General features: G+C 37.0%; 1 protein-coding gene across 2 annotated transcripts in view; it reads left to right on the forward strand.

Moving 5' to 3' along the window:
* TAB2 (TGF-beta activated kinase 1 (MAP3K7) binding protein 2) overlaps positions 1 to 22,252 on the forward strand; it is a 60,621-nt gene that overhangs the window by 32,575 nt on the left and 5,794 nt on the right. The window contains exons 1-4 of one of the 2 annotated variants that reach the window (XM_063151552.1): positions 8,019 to 8,171; positions 11,310 to 11,599; positions 13,431 to 14,943; positions 21,567 to 21,727. In XM_063151552.1, coding sequence (XP_063007622.1) covers positions 11,474 to 11,599; positions 13,431 to 14,943; positions 21,567 to 21,727 — 1,800 coding nt within the window. In that variant the 5' untranslated portion in view covers positions 8,019 to 8,171; positions 11,310 to 11,473. Of the gene's footprint in view, positions 1 to 7,981; positions 8,172 to 11,309; positions 11,600 to 13,430; positions 14,944 to 21,566; positions 21,728 to 22,252 lie in introns of those variants that run through there. The other variant, XM_063151553.1, reaches the window with a different exon arrangement.

The following is a 22,252-nucleotide window of genomic DNA, read 5'->3' on the forward strand; positions in this document are numbered from 1 at the left end:
CTTAGACTTACATGTTCTTCCTGAATATTGCTTTTTGTTGCCACTCTTGCAAACAACACTGAGCTAAAATGACCCTTTTTTGACTCAGCAGGATATTTATGTTCTTACATTAGTGCACTTGTGATCAGAGAATCTGTGAGAGATTATAGCATCTCGTTAGGTTTCAACTGCTAGTTCAAAATCATTGCTTCATTTTAGGAAGTCCTTGTATCTTTTTGTCAGTCATAAATCAAAAGCAGATTTTAAAGGAGATATAGTCAAGTGAATTAAAGAAAAAATGTTTAATCATGTTTCTTTGTAGACTGTCACTGTTTTCAGTTACTTTTCTGAGATTTTTTAATGAGGGCTGCCTCTTAAAGAGTTTTTCCTACCTCTTTCTCTAATTGGCATTTTTATTGTCATAAGTTATTTTCTCTTCCTTCAGCTCTTAGAACAGTTGCGCTGGAAATAGTGCATACTCTTCAAAATAGCTACACCTGCTTTTGACTCCAGAGAGTTCATAGAGGATTAATTTTTATGAAAACTTTACACTGCAGCAACATATAAATTAAGTATGCAGAAGGAAAATAAAATACTTGACAGCTTTCTCATATTGTCAATCTGTGGAAGAAACCTGATACAATCACAGGTGGGGATGTGACGATTAATGCTTGCTACTTGACCTTCCTCTGAATTAACAATGGGTTCTTCATTCATTGGGAAACTGACAAATGGAAGCAAATGTACACATTTGCATAATAAAAAAGGGAATAAATCTCCTAGAGGTAGAGAGCTTTGATTATCTAGGTAAAACTGACATGAAGAATATTAGGACTGGAATCATAATGCAGGCAGAATTTAGAGTTACTGTGGAATTCATTAATATAATTTTAAAAAATATCCTGACTAGATGATGCAATGCAATTTTAGTTTTGTGTATTTCATTTCCATATGACATCCTACAATTGCCATGAAACGGGTTTTACAAGACTCATACAAAACATATGATTGCTTCTAAGGTGAAGGAAATGGTTCATAAGGATAGATTTAAAACATTTTTGGACTTTAATTCTGATTTTCATCAAGTACTTTATTTAAGATACACATGTAATTCAGAATTTGTAATGTAATTCTGATTTTGTTATCTTCACGTATATTTCCAGTATAACTTAGTGGGTAGTGATGTAGAGCTTTTAGGGGTCTTGTGGGGGGAACTGTGGACAGGAGAGCACATGAGAAGTGTTGCTCTTAAATGGTTGGGTGTGCCTTGGTGAATAAGTGTAGGAAGAATTGAAAATGCCTTCTCAGCTATCTTAGAGATGTTTTGCTTTCCTCACCTTTCGTTCATCTCCAGTAAAAATGAATTAAACCCTTTTTACAAATGTCAAAGCTTTCAGATGGGAATTTCTTTTGGTAACATCCAGTGCAAAGATTACAGGTCAAATTTCAAGCTGCCAACTCCTAAGGGTGGCTTAAGGCAAGCTCAACTGTTGTGATAGGTTTTTCTCTAACAAAACCATATTCCTGAGGAAGTTTTTACTGTGATCTGAGAAATTTCATTTTCAGTGTGCTGCTTATGTATGAGATTTGCCAGCTTATTGCTGAGCTGTGAAAAGGTCAGCTATGCTTTGATAGAATTGACAGAATGACCTGTGGTAAAGGAAGGTGGCTTTGTTTTTAATTAATTCTCTTAAGGAAAAGGGAAAAAAAATCCAAACCATTAGTAGGATCCCTTAATGTGTGCATTAGCATTACTGACCTAGCAAGAATTAAAAATTCACAGTCAAACAAAACCAAACCCTTTTTTTTAATTTGGTCAACAATAAAAACGTACAACCCAACTAATTTCCCTTGAAAAAGAAATTGTGTAACTGCTTATAGTTTCCAAGGAATACCTGACAGATTAAACCTCTTTAAATGTTTCATGTGTGCACTTTTGCTGTGGGACCCATTAAAGTACATTGTTATTCCGGCCAGGAGTTTAAAAGACATTATGAAATGTGTTAAATAAAATTTATTTCTGGAAATTACTCTTTGTAATGAATTTGGAGGAAGAAAAAATACCAAGTTGTGTTTCCAGGTAGGAATTGCTTCCAGGTAGGAATTACTTCCTGGTATGGTCATTTAAAATAAATTTTCCATAAGAACAGATTACTTCTTTGAACTGTTCCAGAATTTGCCATTTTCCTCTGACCTTGCTCATCATTAATTATTTGATAGAAATCTTTTGGTTTGATATAATTCAGTAATGTGCTTGGGGAAAACTCTTAGTGATGCTTATTTGCAATTCTGGGGGTTTTTTTTCAATTTTGAGATCATGCAATGAAATCAGGTTTATGTCCTTTGTGTTCTTGTTTGGATTCAGAACAGTGTAGAGTACAAATGTGGCAAACAGTTACAAGGAAGTTTCACTGTATAGAAAGTTGAAGATGAGATGGGAAACTAACTGTGATGGGTAAATTTATTAATTCTTTATTTATTTAAGAGATGGATGGCAATGAGTGAAGTATAACATCTGGATTTGATAATACTATTCTTTAAGCAGAGATACTGGTGAAAAACTGTTGAAATGGTTCAAATTGGCCATGGAAAAGCTGAATAATATATTAGAACAATTAAATTATACTAGGAATCTTTAATAAACCTGTTTCCATCATGCAGTTCTCACACTTTTTTTAAAATATGCATTTAAAGTGTTAGTGATGTTAGTGTAAGCTTTTAGATTTTGTTCTGTCACTTCTTAATCTCTTTTGCAGAAAGAATATGGGACTCTGGGGTAGAATATTCTTTTTTCTATATTTTTGCCCTTACAAAATTACTCTAAATTTTAATTTTAAGAAAACAAGTTTGTGTTCAGGCTACCTGATATTTGGCTCCATGTAGGCTTTCAGAAAAAGTCTATTAGGGCTAAATGGGGAGGAAAGAATTTAATTGTTCCTTGCTGTTTAATTTCTAATTTTTTGTATTGTAGTTTCTCAGAGAACCAGACAATTTTGGTTTTGTTTTTCTTGGGTTTTTCTTTTTTCCTGCCTGCAAGGTGTCATTGACAGAGTTAAAAGTGGTGCTGTCCTGCATGTAGCTTGGAACCAATTTCTGTAAGGAAAGTTGGCCTTACATGCAGTGGTAACTCTTTAATTTCTCCCCCCTCCATTTGCTAGGCACACATACAGTGAAAATTTCTAGTCTCATGTTTAACAAGAATGTTCAGTTATAAGTAAGGAAGAAAAGGAAGAATAGGTGTAGAAATAGGAGTGTAAGAGATTGGAGAGGAAGGTTGCAAGAGAACAATATGGCATTTATTGTGTAAAGATTTATTTTTTTTCTAAGCAATAGGAATACAGAAACATACTTCTAATTTTAATGGGATTGTTAACACAGAAGTAGGTACAAACTGGCAATAAGCTTGCAATGCTTGTTACAGTCAAAGGAATGGAGATCCTGCTTAGAAGGGGTCTTCTGTGGATAGAGATTCATATATTTATAATGTGATTGCCCATCTTGTAGACTGGAGAGGAAAATATATTTTTTAAAGAAAGCTGAAAGAAATGCTAGCAATATTAATATCAGCTATACTTTGTCATTGAAGCAATCCAGTGTAAAGCAATCCTCAATGGAAAGTGAATTAAGGTTAGTCTTTAGTTGAATTATTGGAGTGAAATGTCAGGCTGAAAAAAGGGCCCCTAGAAGTTTTGTAATATTTGTTGGCTTGTTGCCTGGATAGGTGTTTGGCTAAGATAACAGAAAAAAATGTAGCTAAATATATGGGGGAAGGTAGAAGGTATGGCTGAAAAAAGCATGGACAGGAGGGGTGAAGATCATTTTACTTTTTGGAATTACCCAATGCACAGGTACACAGGCTGTGTGTCTTAGTCCTGATGAAGGAGCCTTAGACAAGTATAGAGGGATTAGGTGGTTTATTTTGGGGTTTTTGTTGGGTTTGGGGATTTTTTCCGTCACCTTTTTAATTGCTTGTGTGTTTCTGCTGTTGGTTTAGCAACCTCTACCAGGCTTGCATTGCAACTTGCTGCATCTGATTTCCTGTCATTACAGCAGTCTTTTATGCACATTGTCTGTTTCCTACACCATAAATGCTACAAGAAAATGGTCTCTTGTTTCTGCATTCACTCTCTTAAGAAATATTTACAGCCTGATTTCTAAAATAAGCTTTTAGATAGATTACAGCATTTTAGCCAAGTGAGTAAAGCACAGATCAGATGTGATCAGATTAAAACCACAGAAAAACATGAGGAATTTACTTACTAGATGTAGCTGAACTAACAAGGGAGATATAAAAGCTGCATTGATTTGAGTTTGGAGAAGGTGAAGGGCATGCTGGTTACTGTGGCAGTGTTCTGCATATTTCCAAAAGCTGTTCTCTTGAACACACAAAGGCTGTTTCCCAAATGGGAGCTAACCATGAATGGGACTTCAGTCATAATGGGGGCATCATAACTCCAACTGGAACTATTAAATACAGTAGTTATGTTAAAATCTGCACAATTATCTTTGATATTTTTTGTGACATGGACTGCATGTGAAGTTGCAGTAGGAAAAAATTTGTAATGAACAAGAAGTGCAGATAACATTCTAGTCTGTTTAGATTTTGTCAGGTTTAATTATTTCATAAGATCCATGTTGGCAGAATCTACTCTGAAGAACACTTGCTTTATAAGTATTTTGTGGAAAGTCAGTGTGATACACTAAGTTAAGGTTTGTATTGAAGAATTGTCTGTGGTATGTTAAAGATGTGCTCTGTCAGAAGAAAGGAGACTTGAAAAATTATGTATTTAGCTAGCACTGGTTCAGCACTCTAACAGCCTAGTATTTGGCATCTGAATTATATTTCACATTAAGTTGTCTTTGAATATTTTCATAAACAAAAGAGGCAGGGTATTTTGTCTCATACTCATGGTTCTGAGTAGTCTTTGGGAGATGACACATTGTTTACTTTGGTTTCAATAGTTTTCACAGAATAAAGCTTCAACAGGAGCTCCATCATGATACAGTTGCCAGGCCTTTTAAGTTGTCTGGGGATCATGCCAATACTCTTTGAAAAAGAACACAGCTAATTAATTCTTCCGGTTACTTTGGATTTCTGGCATAAATGAGCACTGGGATCTCTGTCTCTCTTCAACATTATAAAGTCACATTGAAGGGGTTGTTTTGAGGGTTTTTTTATAGCTAGAAGCAGTATGTAAAACTAATGGGCATTACTACAAGAATAACTTTATATTGTACTGCAGTATTTAAAAGTGTTTCTTTGTAATTAAACTCTGATATTAATGATTTTGGGAAGAATTATTTCTCTGAGTCACCAGTGTTGAATTTTCCTTCTTCCAATAATTAATTTCTTGAATAGATTTTTCTGATTACTTCTGTAATGCTGTATTGCCTTGATTTTTATGCCAGAGTCTCTGAATGAAGCAAAAATGCTGCTGCCAGCAGTTTCTTTTGCCTCCTGTTGATACCCTTTTCTTCTACAGCCTTAATTACTGGCAGTCTTGGCTATTCACTCTTGCATTCATGCCTTTTATTTTCCACTTGCATATGTAACTTTCTGGCAATATTCTGGATGATCCTGAGTTCCATGACTGACAACAGTGTGGTGTGTCTGTCCCTTAAGCTTCCATCTGTCAAAGTAACTTCCAGTTCCTTTAAGTTTGCCCCTGGAGATGCATCCTGAGTCCTTTTTGTAGCTTCTTGCAACATCAGGAACTGGGAAAAAAACTTTTCATCTGTCTTTACTAGAGAGACCTCAAAAGACCTCATGACCTTTCACTTCAGCCTTCCTTAAGGTTAATTTGAGTTTATTAATAATCTTTTGATATCTTTGAGCTCTTTAGTGGGTTTTTCTTCTTGAAGTGATGATTGGAATGAGACCTTCATATTCGTATGATACATTTTTCATATGTTAAATTGTCAGTAAAGCCATATCAGTTGCCTATTGTAATTGAAACTAATTAATTGAAACTAATCTTTCTTTTTGTGTTGGAGTGTATTTCTCTGAGTTAAAATAGTGGGGACAGAGCCTCTTTGCTTCACTTCCTCCCATATTACTGTAAAAATATTTTGCTATGTTGAGACATTTGATGCACACGTGCAAAACTTTATCAGCAGATTTAGTAGTGATACTGCTTGCAGGCATCTGCTTGGTGCTAAGCCAACAAAACTTAAAAGTACTGTAGAAAAAATAAAAATAAGCTATCTCCCAAGTTCTGCATGCTACCAACAAATAATTGAACTTTGCAAACACTGAATGATGACCCATAAATCATTTTACACCTCATGAAGATGCAGACAAGTTTTTCTGTAGCACTTTTGAAGTATAAGGTAATTGTTACAATACTTTGCTGCTTTGGAGTAATAAATGGGAACTGTGGTCATTGTGTGTTTTATTAAGACTTCAGACATTGAAAAATGAGTTAGAACACAAAATACTTTATTGAAATGAAGCACTGGGGTGACAATGTGGAGCATTTGTTTTAAGTACTGGGTTTTTTTATTTATTCTCTGTGGTTTTTTGAATAGACTACATGGATGAATCTCTTTCAACAGAGTTTTTGCTGTGACAGCTGTGAAGGTGCTTTTCTATTGGTACAATTTAAATGAAGAGTAAATACAAAAATTTTGTACTGTCCAGGGAACTTGAGATGGAGGTCATAGAATTTGCTATTCTAGGCTAGAGAAATTGGAAAAAAATTAAGATATCTTAGGAGGATTGAGGGGAATTAAAAAATTAGCAGGAAGTTTAATGAACTGCTCTGTAGAAGAGGGGTGGAAAAGTGGCATTTAATACTGAACTAGGGTAAACCAGTTTTCTTGTTAATAGAATCTTCTGGTTTTGTGGATTTGCTCTGGTCTCGTTGGGTTTGAAGTTTAATTAGAGAAGTATTGCAATACAGTTTTTGATAAACAATATAGTTGTTTAGCTGTTTCATTTGAAGAGTGTTTTCCTTTTTTCTTTAAAGAAGGTGCAAGATCAGTAGTCTTATCACTGCTTAAATTAGTCCAGCACTGTAAATGCTGAAGAAGTAACACACATGTACTTCTAGTGAGATATGGACTAAGTAACTTGTTGAATTGCTCTGCCACAGAGAAAGTGAATAAAATTCATGGAGATGCTTGAATAAGATTTACTAATTTAAGAGGCAAATGTTCATTGGAGTTGACTATGCCAGGGTTTCTATGAACCATATTTATTTATAATACTAGTTTATATGAAGAAGATCCCATTCCATTGCTTAACACACAGGTGCATTCTTTGAAGATTTATTGGTAGAAATTCTTCTTGGTAAATGCCTGTAGGTATCATATGGTCCGGACAGATCATTTGTATGAATGTGTTGATTGGTGATTGTGAAATTGTCTTATTCATAGCTTTCATAATTTCCTTCAAAGCAGGAACAGAATTAGCTGGAGAAGCCTGCAGTGTTATTTCCTTCTAGTAATAATTTCAGAATATTCTGAAGTATGTTGGGTGAAAACCAAGTAGACAATTGCTAGTAATTTCTGAAACTTAGAGACATTGAACTTCTATCCACAATATCCTGACAGTAAACAAAAACAATGATGGTAAAGGTAAAAATGCAGCTACATTCAAAAGTCAAGTGAACACTATTTTCCAATATTTGGTGTGGACTACTTTGTGTTCAGTTGTGTTTAAAATAACTAAAAATACTGTTTTTAAACCAAATAATTTTAATACTTTGGTAAATAAAGTCTTTTTATTATTCTGAATGTATTTTATAATATCAGTATAAAACCAAAGATAGAAGGAAAACTGACTGTCAGATGTGTCTATAAATGGGCAATTTTCAAGGTTATGAATGTGTGAAGGAAAATTACTTAGAAATGTCACATTGGAAAACATCAAAATAAAGTACAGACTTTGGCTGCATAATTGAAAAGGGATTTTGTATGTGTGTTTCAGTTTGTGGGGTGTTCTTCTGTTACATCAGAAGTGCCTGCTTTTGGTGTCTCAAGGCTTTCCTTTCTCTTGCAGAAAATGCTGGGACAGAAGAGATGAGTACTCCCTTTACTAAGGCCTAAAACTGCCTGTTGAAAAACAATCCTGACCAGGCAAGATACGAATGGCCCAAGGAAGCCAGCAAATTGATATTCAGGTTTTACATGACCTGCGACAGAAGTTTCCTGAGGTACCTGAAGGTGTTGTGTCCAGATGCATGTTACAGGTCAGTGCTCTGTTCATGGCTGTACAAGTAAGCAACGTTGCTAATTTAAGCTTTCTGTATGGGCGTCTCCTTTGAAAGCAGATGTTTTTCTTTTTCTCTATAAATGAAGCAAATATGCTCAACCAGTTTCTTTATATTGCACAGCAAGCAAAGTGTTAAATTGGCCTCTCTTTTTCCATGCCTAATCAGGGGTGGTCCAAAGTAAATCAGGCTGTAAATCAATATTTGGTGTGTGCATGGAGACTGCTGTCTCACCAATCAGTATGCTCATGACTTTTGGCCATCTCAACAGCCAAAACTAGCTGTGGCAAAAGAAGGGATGCAAAGCCAACTTGAGTCCAGCAGAGACAATTTAAGGCAATGCTACAATGAGCAGCATTTTAAAATTTTATTTTAATTTTTATTTGAGTGTTGAAGCAGGTCCAGAAGAAACTTTGCTACCTGGTCTCCATCAGTCTTAAAGGTGGGCCCTTGCCTGCATGCAGATTGGCACCAATACTTTCCATTCCCAGCTCCCTTGGCCTGCAGAGCCAGCACTGGTGGCCTTAGGTACCCTCTCCAGCAGGAAGCCTGGAGTGTGGCATGGGCACAGCCAGGTGTTCCAAGTCGGGCTCTCTCAGGCAGGATGAGGTGCTTGTAGCCTCCCTTCCACAGTGTTAGACCAGAGGCAGGGGTGAGGCACTGGTGTGCATCTGCCCAGGGCTTTGGTTGCCAGATTGGGCTTCATTTTTTTGCTGTACGTTTGGAGTCTATGTAATTAATTATTGGATTTTTGTTGGGCTTGATAGTAAAAAATCTTTTTTGACCAGTGCTGTAGTTAGTGCTAAAGCTGCATATTCTCAACTTCTACATGCAGCTGTTTTTTTAATGCTGCCACTATCAGAGCACATACCATATTTTGTTTCAGCTTCTTGTTCTGTATCATGTTAGCTACTTCAGAAGATAAATTAATGTCCCTTCAAAGCCCAAAGGGACACCTAAATGCCTGGAGTTAACTTATGTTGGTAGATTTGACTTATTTAACTGTGTTGCTTAGATGTGTTTGCTTTGCATTTTCCATCAATTCAAAGCATCCATAATAGCTGATTTTCTTTTTCATTCTAAGATACTCAACATTTGATTTACTCTGGTTAATGAGAGAATTATCCAAGTAGTCATACTGATTATCAGTATACACTGATAGGAAAAAAGATGTTATGGCTTCCCAGAAGCTAACTTCTTTGGAGTGTGGCTAGGACAACTGTGGTTATGATTCAACATTCTTTATATCCTAATTTTTTGTCTTGCTATTTATATGTATTTTTATGTATGAAATACATATTTTTCTAAACTTACATAGGTATATGTACTCACACACATATGCATTCAAATAAAGTGTTTGTACTGCTGGGAAAAGTGTCTGTGACAATTTAACATTCATATTGCCAAGACTTTATCATGACTCTCCGGTCTTTCTAGAGTAAGAAGTTGTGAAAAGTGCATTTCATCAACAAAATTGGTTTTGATTTGCAAGGTGGCAAAATTCTGCTTGGGGCTCATGAAGTTTCAAGCTTTCTCCAGTTCTTTCTTTTTCATTATTTAGCTGAAATGGAAACTGAACCAGAGTATAAATTGCCTGTACTTGTTCTCAGGATTGTACACTGCTATTTTTGTTAGTGCCCTGTAGGACTCTATACTACAAGTACAGTTTTATTCTTGGAACACGAGAGCTGCTTGTTCAGCAAGGTCTGTAGACTTGATGAAGTGAATGCATCAGTAATCATCTTTTGAATGTAATTCTTGATAAATTTAAAAACTAATGCTTGTCTTTAATAGAGTCAGCGGTCTTCGTAACATTGAATACAGTGGATCTCTTTAAATGAAAAGAGTTTTATAACTGTGAAGAAAAGATACTGTGCATCCCATATGACAGATTTATGGGGATGGATTTAGATTTTGAGGAAGTGTTCTAAGTCAGCTTTCATAAGAGAATCTTTCAAAAACAGTCTAAAGTAATTAATGTTCTGTGTGTGCAGTATTGTTAAACTAATTTGTCACACTGGAAAGCTGCCTTTTTTGTGAACTAAGACTCACCAAGAAAATCCTGTCATGTTGGTGTTTTTTTGAAATTTCATGAGCTCTGGTTTCTCTGAGTCACCTTCTAGCTTTGCTACTCTCTGGCTTGGGGTCTTGTTTGTTTGTTGTGTTTTGATTTGTTTGGGGTTGTTATAAAAGCTGCCTAACGTGACATCTTCAAACCAACAAATTTTGTATTTGGACTGATGGGAAAGATTGAAAAGCAGAATTTGAGAATTCTGGTGCGCATGTTTCAATGCTGCTGGAACAGTATCTGAATCCTGAGTTCTGCCACCTTGTAGCTGAACATAGTGGAAGGAATTTCCAAGAAAGGCAATAAGTGTATTTCAGATCAAAGACAAGTACTTGAGGACATTTGGTATACAAAGTGCCTTGTCCCCACAGTACCTTATGTGCAGCCATCGTATGTCAGGGTGAAATTCTTTTTAAGCTAGGAGTCATACCCCAAGTGAGAATCTGAAAGAATATAAGCAATTATGCAGTTTATAATATTATTGATGAGGCTTTTATTACAAGGAAAATTTCTTTGGATAACTGTGAATTGTGGAGAAAAAATGTACAGATACTTCAGTCATCCTTCATGAATTCTTTGTAAACAAACACAGCTTGTTTCTAAAGGAAGATTTATAGCATTATATGTTTATAATGAAAAAATTAGGGATAGAGAGAATATGCAAATACCTCAAGGTAAATAGCCCTTTGTTGAAATACCTAAACGATATATAGCATGCTAACAGCAGAGGACCACCAAAGAGCTAATAGGAGGAAACCTAAACCAGCTTAATCTAGGTAGTAAAAGGTCTTGGGCTGACAGCACTAAATATTCCTAAGAAGTTTTGTATCCCTCTGTTCTTCCCAACAAGCCTCCTGCATTCAGATCTCCCATTCTTCTCATTTAAAGGAGTCACTGCAGTGCCCACAGTCAGTGGACATTGTTCCTTGTTACTCTGTTTTTTGTGTCCGGAGCATTCTGTACCTGCTCCTCAAGTCTACGTCCTCTCCTTGCTTCCTCATTTCCCTCCAACATTCTTATTCTTTCTTTTTTTTTTCTTTCTCTTTCAGGGTGCCAACATTTTAAACTCAAATGGGACATGGGCAGAGATAAGATGAGGGGTATTGTTTTGCTGGAATATGCTCAGTTCTGCCATCAACCGGTTCTCTGATCTGTAAAGAGCTAGAAGCGGTTGAAACTCTGCCTCTGCCAGCCAGAAGATGCCAGGGGTTCCATGTGCCCCCGTTTCCCCTTTGAGTTCTCCAATTTTCTCATTGACGTCACTGAAATTTTGGAATTGATTGGATGCGGTCTTAAAAAAGAAAAAAAAATTGTCCAAAGAAATGCATTCAAGCTGAATGTAAGGGCCTTGCAAGCTTGGCCTGTTCCTTTTTGGTTTGGTATTTTTGGCCTTTCTGTTAATAATTTTAATTCACTTCATGCAAAATCTGCCTTTGAGATCTTTCTAGCTTGTTTTTCTGTGGCATCCTATCTTTTTCCCTTTTCTGGCTCCCTTTTCTCCTTTGCAACAAATACCAGGCTATTGTTCTTATCTTACCACTGTTCTGTCCGTGTGCTTCCTTTCTTCACTACTAACTTCCTTTGATTACTTCATCCTCTGGTGCTTATTCCAAACTAGAGCCAATATATGTATCCAGTTTGATCCATTTTCATATCGCTGAATACTTTTTTGCAGCAATATATAGCGCTGGCTCGATAGATAGCCTTCAGAGAATCCTGTCATTTTAAAAAGTTCTCCGGCTAGGGTTTTTTTTGAGATTATTTTTTTCTTTAATTTGGAAGAATTCAGAACTGTATCTGGTCTGTATGAACACATAGTTTTGGTTTTGTGGGTGAAGTTTAGCCTTGTCATCCCTCTCCCAGTTCTGTTTTCGTTTTTCTTTTTTTTTTTTTTGTACATCTGTGAGGTAGAGACAGTCTTGCTATGGCTGCACAACACTGTCACCTTCATAGTGGTTGAAGAATGAGAAATGTCTGCTAGTTTAACAAAAATGACAAAATAGAAAGCATGTAGCATGAATCAGTTTATCTGGTTGTGTTACTTTTTAACTAACTGATAACGTTGCTACTTGGCACATGCACTTTTTTCCTTGATCACATGCATATTTTCTAGTAACCGTTTCTCTGTGCGAGATGGATTTGCCACCTATTTAGTGTTAATGACGTAGGCCTGAACAGGTGCTCTTCTGGCTGAAAGTATTAACCTTTATTTCTTGAGGGGTGGGAGGTTCTGTGTGAAAAGTGATAAGCATGGAGCACAGTATGAAGAAATTAGGTCACTGATGTATGTTCACTCTTTCTAACAATCCTCATGTAGGAAGCTCAGTTGGGAAGATTAGAGTACAATATTATTACACATGTGGAAAGGGAGAAGAGATTAGCGGTTTGCATCTGAAATGCTCTTGAAAAAAGAGTTAGCTAGGTTGTGGTTTCTGTTCCAAATCATCCTATTACTAGATTTAAAAGGTACAAATAAAAAGTATTTCAAAGCTTTGCAAGCAGTGATTTAAAATGAAAATACAAATGTCCTCTGGGTTTTCAATTAATAGTTTTGATCTTAAAAAAGAATGGTCATTGATGTATTTGTATAAACTGAATTTTTGCATTTCTTCTGAAGTCATGTACAGTTTCTTTAGTCTGTGTATTTCTTCTCTTCATAAGATTCACTTTGTTTTCAGCAGGAGGTAATGCATAACTGGTATGGAAGTGTTTGGGAAAACATTTAAAAATGTTTTTATTTTTGTTTTTAAGTTATTAATCAATACTACGCAGATGCTATGAATCCATTCCTGCTGTCATTTTCCTCCCTAAAGCCAGAGCTTTGGTCTCTGCTGAAGATGGTTCTGAAACTGAGAAGGAATAGGGAAAGTATTCATCCAAGGTGTATCATACTGTATAAAGCTAGCTTTCCAAGGTGCAGGATCTCCCTGTCACTGCTTCAGAGGCAATGCAGAACTCTGCCCTTGGTGCCACTGGCTCAGTCACTGTTCCCAGAGCAGTGAGCTTCACAGGCAAGCCCCTTGTGTGTATAGAGCAGCTACGCTAGCCAGCCACCTAAAGCTTTCTATCTGATGCTGTGTTGTTCATTTTTCAGTTGTGATTGGATGTATTCATACATAACTGTGACAGTATTTTATCAGTAATGTCAAACTTTCATCTGTCTTTTTTAGAATAACAATAATTTGGATGCCTGTTGTGCAGTTCTCTCTCAAGAGAGCACAAAATATCTCTACGGTGAAGGAGACCTGAATTTTTCGGATGATTCTGGGATTCCTGGACTACGAAATCACATGACATCTCTTAATTTGGATTTGCAGTCACAGAACGTCTATCACCATGGAAGAGAAGGAAGTAGAATGAATGGAAGTAGGACTCTAGCTCACAGTATTAGTGATGGACACCTTCAAACCAGTCAGTCCAACAATGAACTGTTTCAGCAGGAACCACAGACAGCACCTGCGCAGGTTCCACAAGGATTTAATGTCTTTGGGATGGCTAATACAGTTAGTGCTTCTAATCCAGGGCAGCATCTTGGATTTCACCTAGGCAGCAAAGGAGTATCTAACTTGTCTCAACAAACACCCAGATTCAACCCCATTATGGTAACTTTAGCCCCAAACATTCAGCCTGGTCGCAATACCCCAACGTCTTTGCACATACATGGTGTACCTCCTCCTGTACTTAACAGTCCCCAGGGAAATTCTATCTATATTAGGCCTTACATCACAGCTCCTAGTGGTACTGCTCGGCAAACACAGCAGCAGCCAGGCTGGGCATCTCAGTTTAATCCCATGCACCCTCAGCAAGTCTACCAGCCTTCACAGCCAAGTCCCTGGACTACTATTCCTACATCCAGTACTACGCCACATACCTCATCGCAACACTCAACACAGCCAAACCAGCAAGGCCACCAGACTTCTCATGTGTACATGCCTATCAGTTCTCCTACTACTCCACAAGCACCTATGATTCATTCGTCTGGTAGCTCACAATCTTCTGCTCATAGCCAATACAACATTCAGAATATATCCACAGGACCTCGCAAAAATCAAATTGAAATCAAACTTGAACCGCCACAAAGAAACAGTTCTTCTAAATTGCGTTCAACTGGCCCTCGCACCTCCACCGTTCCCTCTTCCCTCAATAGCCAGACATTAAGTAGAAGTCAGCCCACTGTTTACATATCGGCCAGTCCTCCAAATACTGATGAAGTGATCACACGTGGTCAGCCCAAGGTCTACATTTCAGCAAATGCCACAACAGGAGATGATCAACTTGTGCGGAACCAGCCCACGCTTTTCATATCCACAAATCCTGGAGTATCTACTACTGCTAGGAATATGTCTGGTCAAGTAAGCATGGGTCCTGCATTTATTCATCACCATCCACCCAAGAGTCGAGCAGTGGGCAACAGCACCACTGCAACTTCTCCTCGAGTGGTTGTTACTCAGCCTAACACAAAATATACTTTTAAAATTACAGTTTCTCCAAATAAGCCCCCTGCAGTTTCCCCAGGGGTAGTATCCCCAACTTTTGAACCTACAAACCTTCTAAACCTTCCTGATCACTATGTTGAACCAGAGGGTATCCAGCATCTTACTGACCCTGTTTTAGCACATGTGGATAGGATCAGTGATGCACGGAAATTGAGTATGGGATCTGATGATGCTGCCTACACACAAGGTAATATTCTTAATATAAATTGCAGAGATTTTGACCAGGTTGTCAATTCAGTGTGTAGATTGCAGAACAGGAAACAGTTAGTAACCTTTATGACGTTAATACAGTGTCTTTAGTTTTAGCATCTGTGTTTCCTAAATAAATAAAAGCATTTTATAAGCAATTCATAGATTTCTTTTTATGGTAAAGACATGTAACTGAATACTTGGAGATATTCTTCTGTTTGTCTTAAGTAGATATGTTATCTGTTTAATGAAGTGGAATCATACCATCTTCATTTTTATGTTGTTATGAAAGAAAAATCTAGTTTGTTCAACTTGTCCTAGTGATTTAAAGCTACAATTCCATTGTCAGATTTTTAAATCTGTTGAGATACTGTTTACATTGGATAATTTTTTTTTTTGCGAGTGTTCTTTAAGAAGAAAAAAAGCAGACTTCAAAAGCAGTTAATGGCACAAAGTGTTGGCCTGGCCTCCATGTTTCCTATTATGTTCCTGGCAATAAAATGCTTAAAGTCTTGATACTTACTTCTGTTACATTTTAAAATGTGAAAAGGAACACCAAACCAAAGGAATCTGTTTTAAGGGGTCAGTGGTAATGGAGGCGTAAAGCTTAGAATATGTGATAAAGCGAGATAACCTGTTAATCTTTTTCTTCTGTTTTCATGGGTTTGCATGCTTTTATTACCAACTTAATGGTTTATTAACCCTCCTGTGAGCTTTTTACATAAAAATGTTGAATGAGTCTTAGGATATTTAAGCAGTATTCACAATAGGTTGTCAAAATAATTTGTCTTTGACCTCACTGGTCCCCTCTGGACCTAGCAAACAATTCTGAATTTAAAAAACTGGCCTGTTGCACAACCAGTGTAAACATTCTTCAGATGAACTTAGCCATTTTATTTTTTGTAAGTAAGTACAGTGATCAGGACACTGGAAGCCAGATCTGCATCTGGAGTACCGTGTTAATGAAGTAAATAAAAAAATGATTCCAGCTTGTGCACTACTTCTGGATATAACTGTATTAGTGAGGAATAGTTAATCCTAACTCAAGAGTTTCCAAAGGTTATGTGTCAAAACCAAAAAGCTAATCATCCTTACGTTCTCTTATGTTCAGTGCATAAAGAACTTCAGAAAATTCATCTGTAGGTAAGCAAAAAAATTGCCCCCCCATATCATATTTCCATTTCTTACTTTGGAGGGAGACTTAGCTGTTTGTTTTAGTCTTAGTCCTAGAAAACTTCATATACCAGAAATATGGCAATTGAAATCTTGTCCTTAGGCTTTAAACAGTCTTTTAGGTCATGAACTTGCTTCCCAAGCAAGTTGGATACTTTTTAGGGGCTTGCCAAACTGCTCATTTTGGAGAGTTGTCCTTTTTGTCTGTTTTTCCTTTCTGAGGGCACTGACTTCTACCAGTTCTACCTTTTTATCTCTTGTACCCTTGGTAGTGATGGCCACTGTGACCTCTCCGCAAGCTGCAGGTGTCAGCATTCAGTGTATCAAGGTCAGGCAAGCCTGATACACAACGTAGAGCTCCGGAAGCATTGACCTCATAGTTGCCATGGAGCCCAGCTCTTCCTGAAGCCAAGCTGCAGCTATTAGATGATGTGTAGATCTATGATGTGGGCTGGTACAACTTTAGGGACCTCAGGAAATCACCATCCTTCTGTGTCCTTCACTAGAAAGTGCACTTAATAGTCCTGAAGTTCTTTACGTGTAGAGATTTCTGGCATGTGTGCTCCATTTCTGCTGCAAGAAGTGCAGTGTTTCTTACATTTTTGTTATTAATTAATATCTGTAAAGTTGAGAAGTCTATGATAGACTTACTGTATGATATTGATATCTGGAAGTCCTAACTGTTGCTTTTAAACATGTTTCTTATACTTAGCAGTGGTTTCTTTTTCGTCTTGCATACAAAAAGGGATTTGAGTTACTTCATGTTTTCTCTGTATTCTAAATTGCTTATGATTTAGCCAGACTGCCAGAATCCTTCCATGCAAGGTGCTTGTTTCATTTTAATTTTAGCCAGAGAAGATGAGTAGTTTCTCTGGCCGTGATTAGAGAAAGATGTATTTTTATCAGCTTTTCTCTTTCTACCAGAGTGCTCCTTATCTTGGCAGGGAGAACTGAAACTGGCTTGGGGAAAAAGAAACCTTGGGGTGGAAGATGGAGTTGCTTTGATGTCAGATGAAATTTCCTTTCCTCTTTTTATTTATTTTACATTTATATACATGGTCCAACCCAGGAGAACAGAAGATGTGTTTGACTTCTCTGTAGGTGCTGCTGCTTGCCATGAAAGAAACTTTGCTTAATTGTAGTGTGTGTAGGCGCCTCAGTCTCCTTCCATGATATTTCTGGTTTCCCTCCCAAGAAAGTTGCAGTGGGTAGTAGAAGGCTGCCCCAGATCTCTGTCTTATTTGCTGCCAAACCTGGAGGTTACAGAATGTGTAAAGGAGTGGGTACTGCTCAGATAAGATCAATGTCATTTTCCTGGAATGCTTGCTTGTATCTCTGGCACTGACTCTGTCATCCTGAGAAACTCACTGTCACCAGACTTCTCAGAACTGGTTGCTGAGGGATGTTTCTCATTTTCTAGGATTCTAGTCTGAGATACTGAGGACTCACTTGTGGAAGTGTCGAGTGCATGTGTCTGCTGTTAAAGTCAGTAAGAATTCATGGTGCTGTGAGAAGAGTAATGCTAGATGCATGCCCAGAAGGACAGCCAAAAGAGGATGCATTTTTATGTGTTCAGTATCACTTCTGTCAGTGTGCAGGAGTATTCCCATTACTTAGTAGAGATTACAATTTATAATTAGTTTTATTAATATGAAGTAGTTAAGTGGGATTTCAATGTATAATTTAGTTTAGTATAACATGTCTTATGGATGGAAAATTGGAATCTTGTTAGAAATTGAAAATGCTGTACTCAGATACCTTTTTGTGATGTATGCATGTCATGTGATGAGTAGTGAGGCTGAACAGTTATTTAATAGTTGCTCATTCTGGATATAGCTTTCCATCTGTATAAAGTGAAGGCAACCTCTCAAGAAAATACATAATTGTATAATAAAATCACTGGGTGCATGTTTTCTTACTAGGGAACTTAAGTCCTTTGGTTAAATATTATATGCCTTTGACTGCCTGATGTTTTCATATTATTTTCTTCAACTTGAAAGAGGATGGTGTGCAAAGTTGAGTGAATCATTGGTACCAACTATAGTTATATATGTGGAAGCATGTTTGCTTAGCAATTCTTGCCACTCTGTTTTTAAAGTAAATAAATTAATTTATAAACTAGATTAGTAAATTAATATTTTGCACAGCTCTTGCTTTGGTTTCTTGGAGATCTTTGAAACTTAAAAAAAAAAATAAAGCTGCAGGAAACAACTTTTTTTCATTCTCAGCCAGTCCTCGTAGATGTTTAAGAAAAAAGACTTAAATAAGATACAGCTGTGGCCTATGCACCACGGGGCTCTGAGCCCATTGCATCATATGGTCTAAGAAAAAATACCACCTTATATTTGGCTCTGTGTATCAGGCCCCACTCTTCACTGATGTTCTTTTAAAAAATTAGGGGAAGAGAGTATTGAAAAGAGAGAACAAAGAAATCAGTTTGAACTATTGAAGTTGCATATCAGATGACTGAATTCTGTGCAGCTTCAGGTTTAGACAACATGCCCAAGCATAAGTTGTGAGACTCTCATGAACCTCCTGCCGCAGTGTAATTGCATTGTCAGAAATCCCCTCCATATCTGACAAACTAAGAGACTTTAAAAATGTGTAGGTCTATAGGATAGGGTGAAATCGTTGTATTCCTAGATTAGAATTTATCTTAGAAACATTTAAAATAATAAAATATACTCTTAATGTTATAATTCACATTCACAGAGTCTTTGAGAAAACAATTATGCATACATTTACAAACTTCAAGGTATATTTAGTGCCCGACTGAGAAGGTCTCTGGGAGAGGAAGAGTGAACTTTTGTCCTCCAGACTTTTATGCTCCTTCCTGTAATTATAATGATATACAGCTTTTATGTGAAAATGTGCACTTTGGTTGTCAGAGGAAACAGTGGCATCTGCCAGGGCATTGAAGTGTACTGTACTCTGCTGAATGCAAACATGCAGAAGTATAAAAAAAACTAAATGTGCCAAATACCCTGTTTGCACTTAATTAAGAAAACGTTTTCAGTTGCTCTGAGCAACGCTAGAGGGAGCTGAATACTTAAATTGCAGCTTTCCATTCATAATTACGACACTGAAATAGGACGGTTTTGTCTTCCCCCCATCATTGTTTTCCTGCAGCTACCAAATTGGTATTAAAACAAAATTACCAAATTGTATATGAAAGTCTCTGCTTACACCAATCTCTTTCAAGTTCCTTATCAAAGTTACTTTTAATAAGTAGAAGGATAGCGCAGTAGTGTCAAGTGATTCTTCTTTAATTACAATGGTAATTTTTAATGTGTGTTTTTAAAACCTATTGGGATTTGATTTGAAATTGTGAGATGGTAGTCCCAAAGTTCCTAGGAAAATAAAGTGCATGACTTTCCAGACATGACATGAAAATGAAAAGCATGTAGTAATGCTGGGGGCATCCATCAGTGCCTTCTCCTCCTTGTACAGCTCCACACTGACAGCCGAATTTCTAAACCACACAGGTGGGAGAACATCAAAATGAGGAATCTTGGGTTCTTTTTCTTTACAAAAGTAGTTTAAAAAAGGAGATGAGGGATGCACAGGCAAAGTTTTGGTCATAGTTGAACTCTTGAGGCCATGCCATACAACCTGGTAACAATGCTTCTCACCTGGCACATCCAGCAGCACTGGCTACTTGGCAGCAGCCTGCATCCACCATTTGACATGTCTGAGGAGTTCTGGGTCTGGGCAGTAGAGCTTTGCTGTGTTGCCTTAGCAGGCTTACCAAGGTAATGAAAACAGAAGAGACTGTCTAAAAGTGGAAATAAAACGTAGAAAGAAAAAGGACTTGTACACTCTCTACCAGAGTAGAGGCGAAGTAGTCTTTAATTTCCTTTCTTTAGACTTGCAGCTTCATTTTCTGTTTGTAAAAGGCTTTTCAAGAGGAGAGGCTGTCTGCTGAGAATACTTACCTGATAATTTCAAGTCTTCAACAAAAATCTTTATACTGAGGTTTCAGTTATTATGTTTTTATTTTACATATGAGCACAGCTACAATTTTTACTGTAGTGCAACTACTGTGACCCAAAGTAAAGGTGTCTGTTTATGAAAACTTCTGCGATTTGAATAAAATGTAGCAGAAGCTAGGTGTCATTTCAGTATCTTGTGAACATTTGTGACTCAAAAGCCTAGGCTGGATCTCAGTATGGTCTGTAACACTGTTCAAAAATAGTTTGGCATGGTTCCTCCTTTTAAAGAACCTCTGGAAGACAAAATGCAATGTGTGAATGAATGAATGAGCAGGCAGGATCTGCAGGAGAAGTCAGTTGCCAGAGATGTGGAGCATTCCATCTTTTTGATGTTGTTTTGGGTTTTTTTTTTTTTCCTCTGCTATTATTTGGGAAACCTAGGCAACCAGATTTGAGTGCTTCTAATTTTTTGGTACCTGAAGAAATTGTGAGGAGTTAAACATCATGTTCCAGCTGGAGTTTGGTTTAAAGACTTTGTGAGGCAAATTCAGTCTTTTTTAAAATACCGTGTTATTGCTACTTCTTTATAATTTCCAGGGTGATATAAAGGTACATAGTCTGTGAAAATGATCACAGTTTAGGAATTACTAGTTTGATGGATGAATGAATGGCTGTGCAGAAATTAAAATTATTCTTTAGTTTATTTAATTAAATACATTTTTATAGAAGGTGGTTATTGCTTTCAGCAGTGATATCTACTTTTGTGATTATATTTAATAGTAAACCTGCCTTCAGTGAAATAAACTCATTAGATTGCATGAATTTGTGTCATCTGCTACTTAGGTTCTTTATAGATTTAAAAAACTGTGGTTTGAAACTGTGAAGTTCTGCTACCTTCATTGTTTCTAAATTAGGTCTCCCTGTGCCTTTTGCTTTCCAAATAGTAACCAGTGTTAGAAATTAGAAGCTGAGCTAATGGTTCTGCACCATCGTTTAGGGGTAAAGTGACATACAGTCCAGCTTTTGACAAGTATCAGTTTGCTAGTGGTGTGCTTATTTATGATTTGGTATCATTTGATGGTTTGTACTATGATGAACACTGGATCCAGTCCTAATTGTAATAAGCATATGCAGATCTCCATATTGCAGTTGTCTGAAATCCTCTTCATGCTACCTGTTTTACAGTAGTTAAGATGAATACACACAGAAATATTTGTTCCTGCCTTTAGGTAGTTAGTCTTGTCGGTTTTTAAGATTACAGTTAAATTTTGCATGGCCGTTTATTGCATTGTATGGCTTCCTCATATTTGCTTGTCTGTAGTTAGCTTGTGCTGTTTTCAAAAATACAGCACTTTCTGTCTTATGGCAGAGTTTTTCTTGTGAGGAAATTGGAAAAACAGTCTGTAGCAGTGGTTTTTTCAGTGTTTTTCCCAAAAGAGTGCCAACTTGCTTCTTAATCTGATGTTGCCATGTGAAGGATAATAAAGTAGATAAAATGGGACTTTATGTATTGCAGCTTTACTGGTACACCAGAAGGCCAGGATGGAGCGACTTCAACGAGAACTTGAGGTTCAAAAGAAAAAGTTGGATAAACTAAAATCAGAGGTCAATGAAATGGAGAATAATCTAACACGAAGGCGCCTGAAAAGATCGAATTCTGTTTCCCAAATTCCATCAGTAAGTTGAAACATCTGTAGGGTATAAACCTAACCACAAGTGTGGTCTGTCACAATAAATGGAAGGAAGACTTGTTCGTATATTGACAGTATACTAGGGACAGGCAGTATAGTTAGAATTAAATTGGTGAACAGTGGAGTTCAGAGTAAGGACTAAAAATGTGTCATTTAACCACAAGCTTGCAGCTTGCTAGTTGCTTTGTGAAGAACTGCTTTTACAGGCAGTCGCTAAAGGTTTGGCGTGATAGTCCTTACAAGTTAATACTCGTACTGTTATCACACCAAGTACTTTTGGTCTTGGTGCATATACTGAGCTCAAAGAAACCAATTAATGCACCAGTTTTCAGTGCTAGATGATCATCCATTGATCTGGTGGACCAGACCACTGGCTGTGCCCTGACCAAAGTTTGGAGTTGTTCAGTCTGCTCTGAAGTCTGATGAGAGAGAAATATTCAGTAGGTCTGGAAGCTTTTTCTAAGATAATGCTTGGATTAAAAGAAAGGTAGTCATTAGGGAAGATTCTTTT

This window comes from Melospiza melodia, chromosome 3 (genome assembly GCF_035770615.1).
Source record: "Melospiza melodia melodia isolate bMelMel2 chromosome 3, bMelMel2.pri, whole genome shotgun sequence".
In the NCBI taxonomy this organism is placed as follows: Eukaryota; Metazoa; Chordata; class Aves; order Passeriformes; family Passerellidae; genus Melospiza; species Melospiza melodia.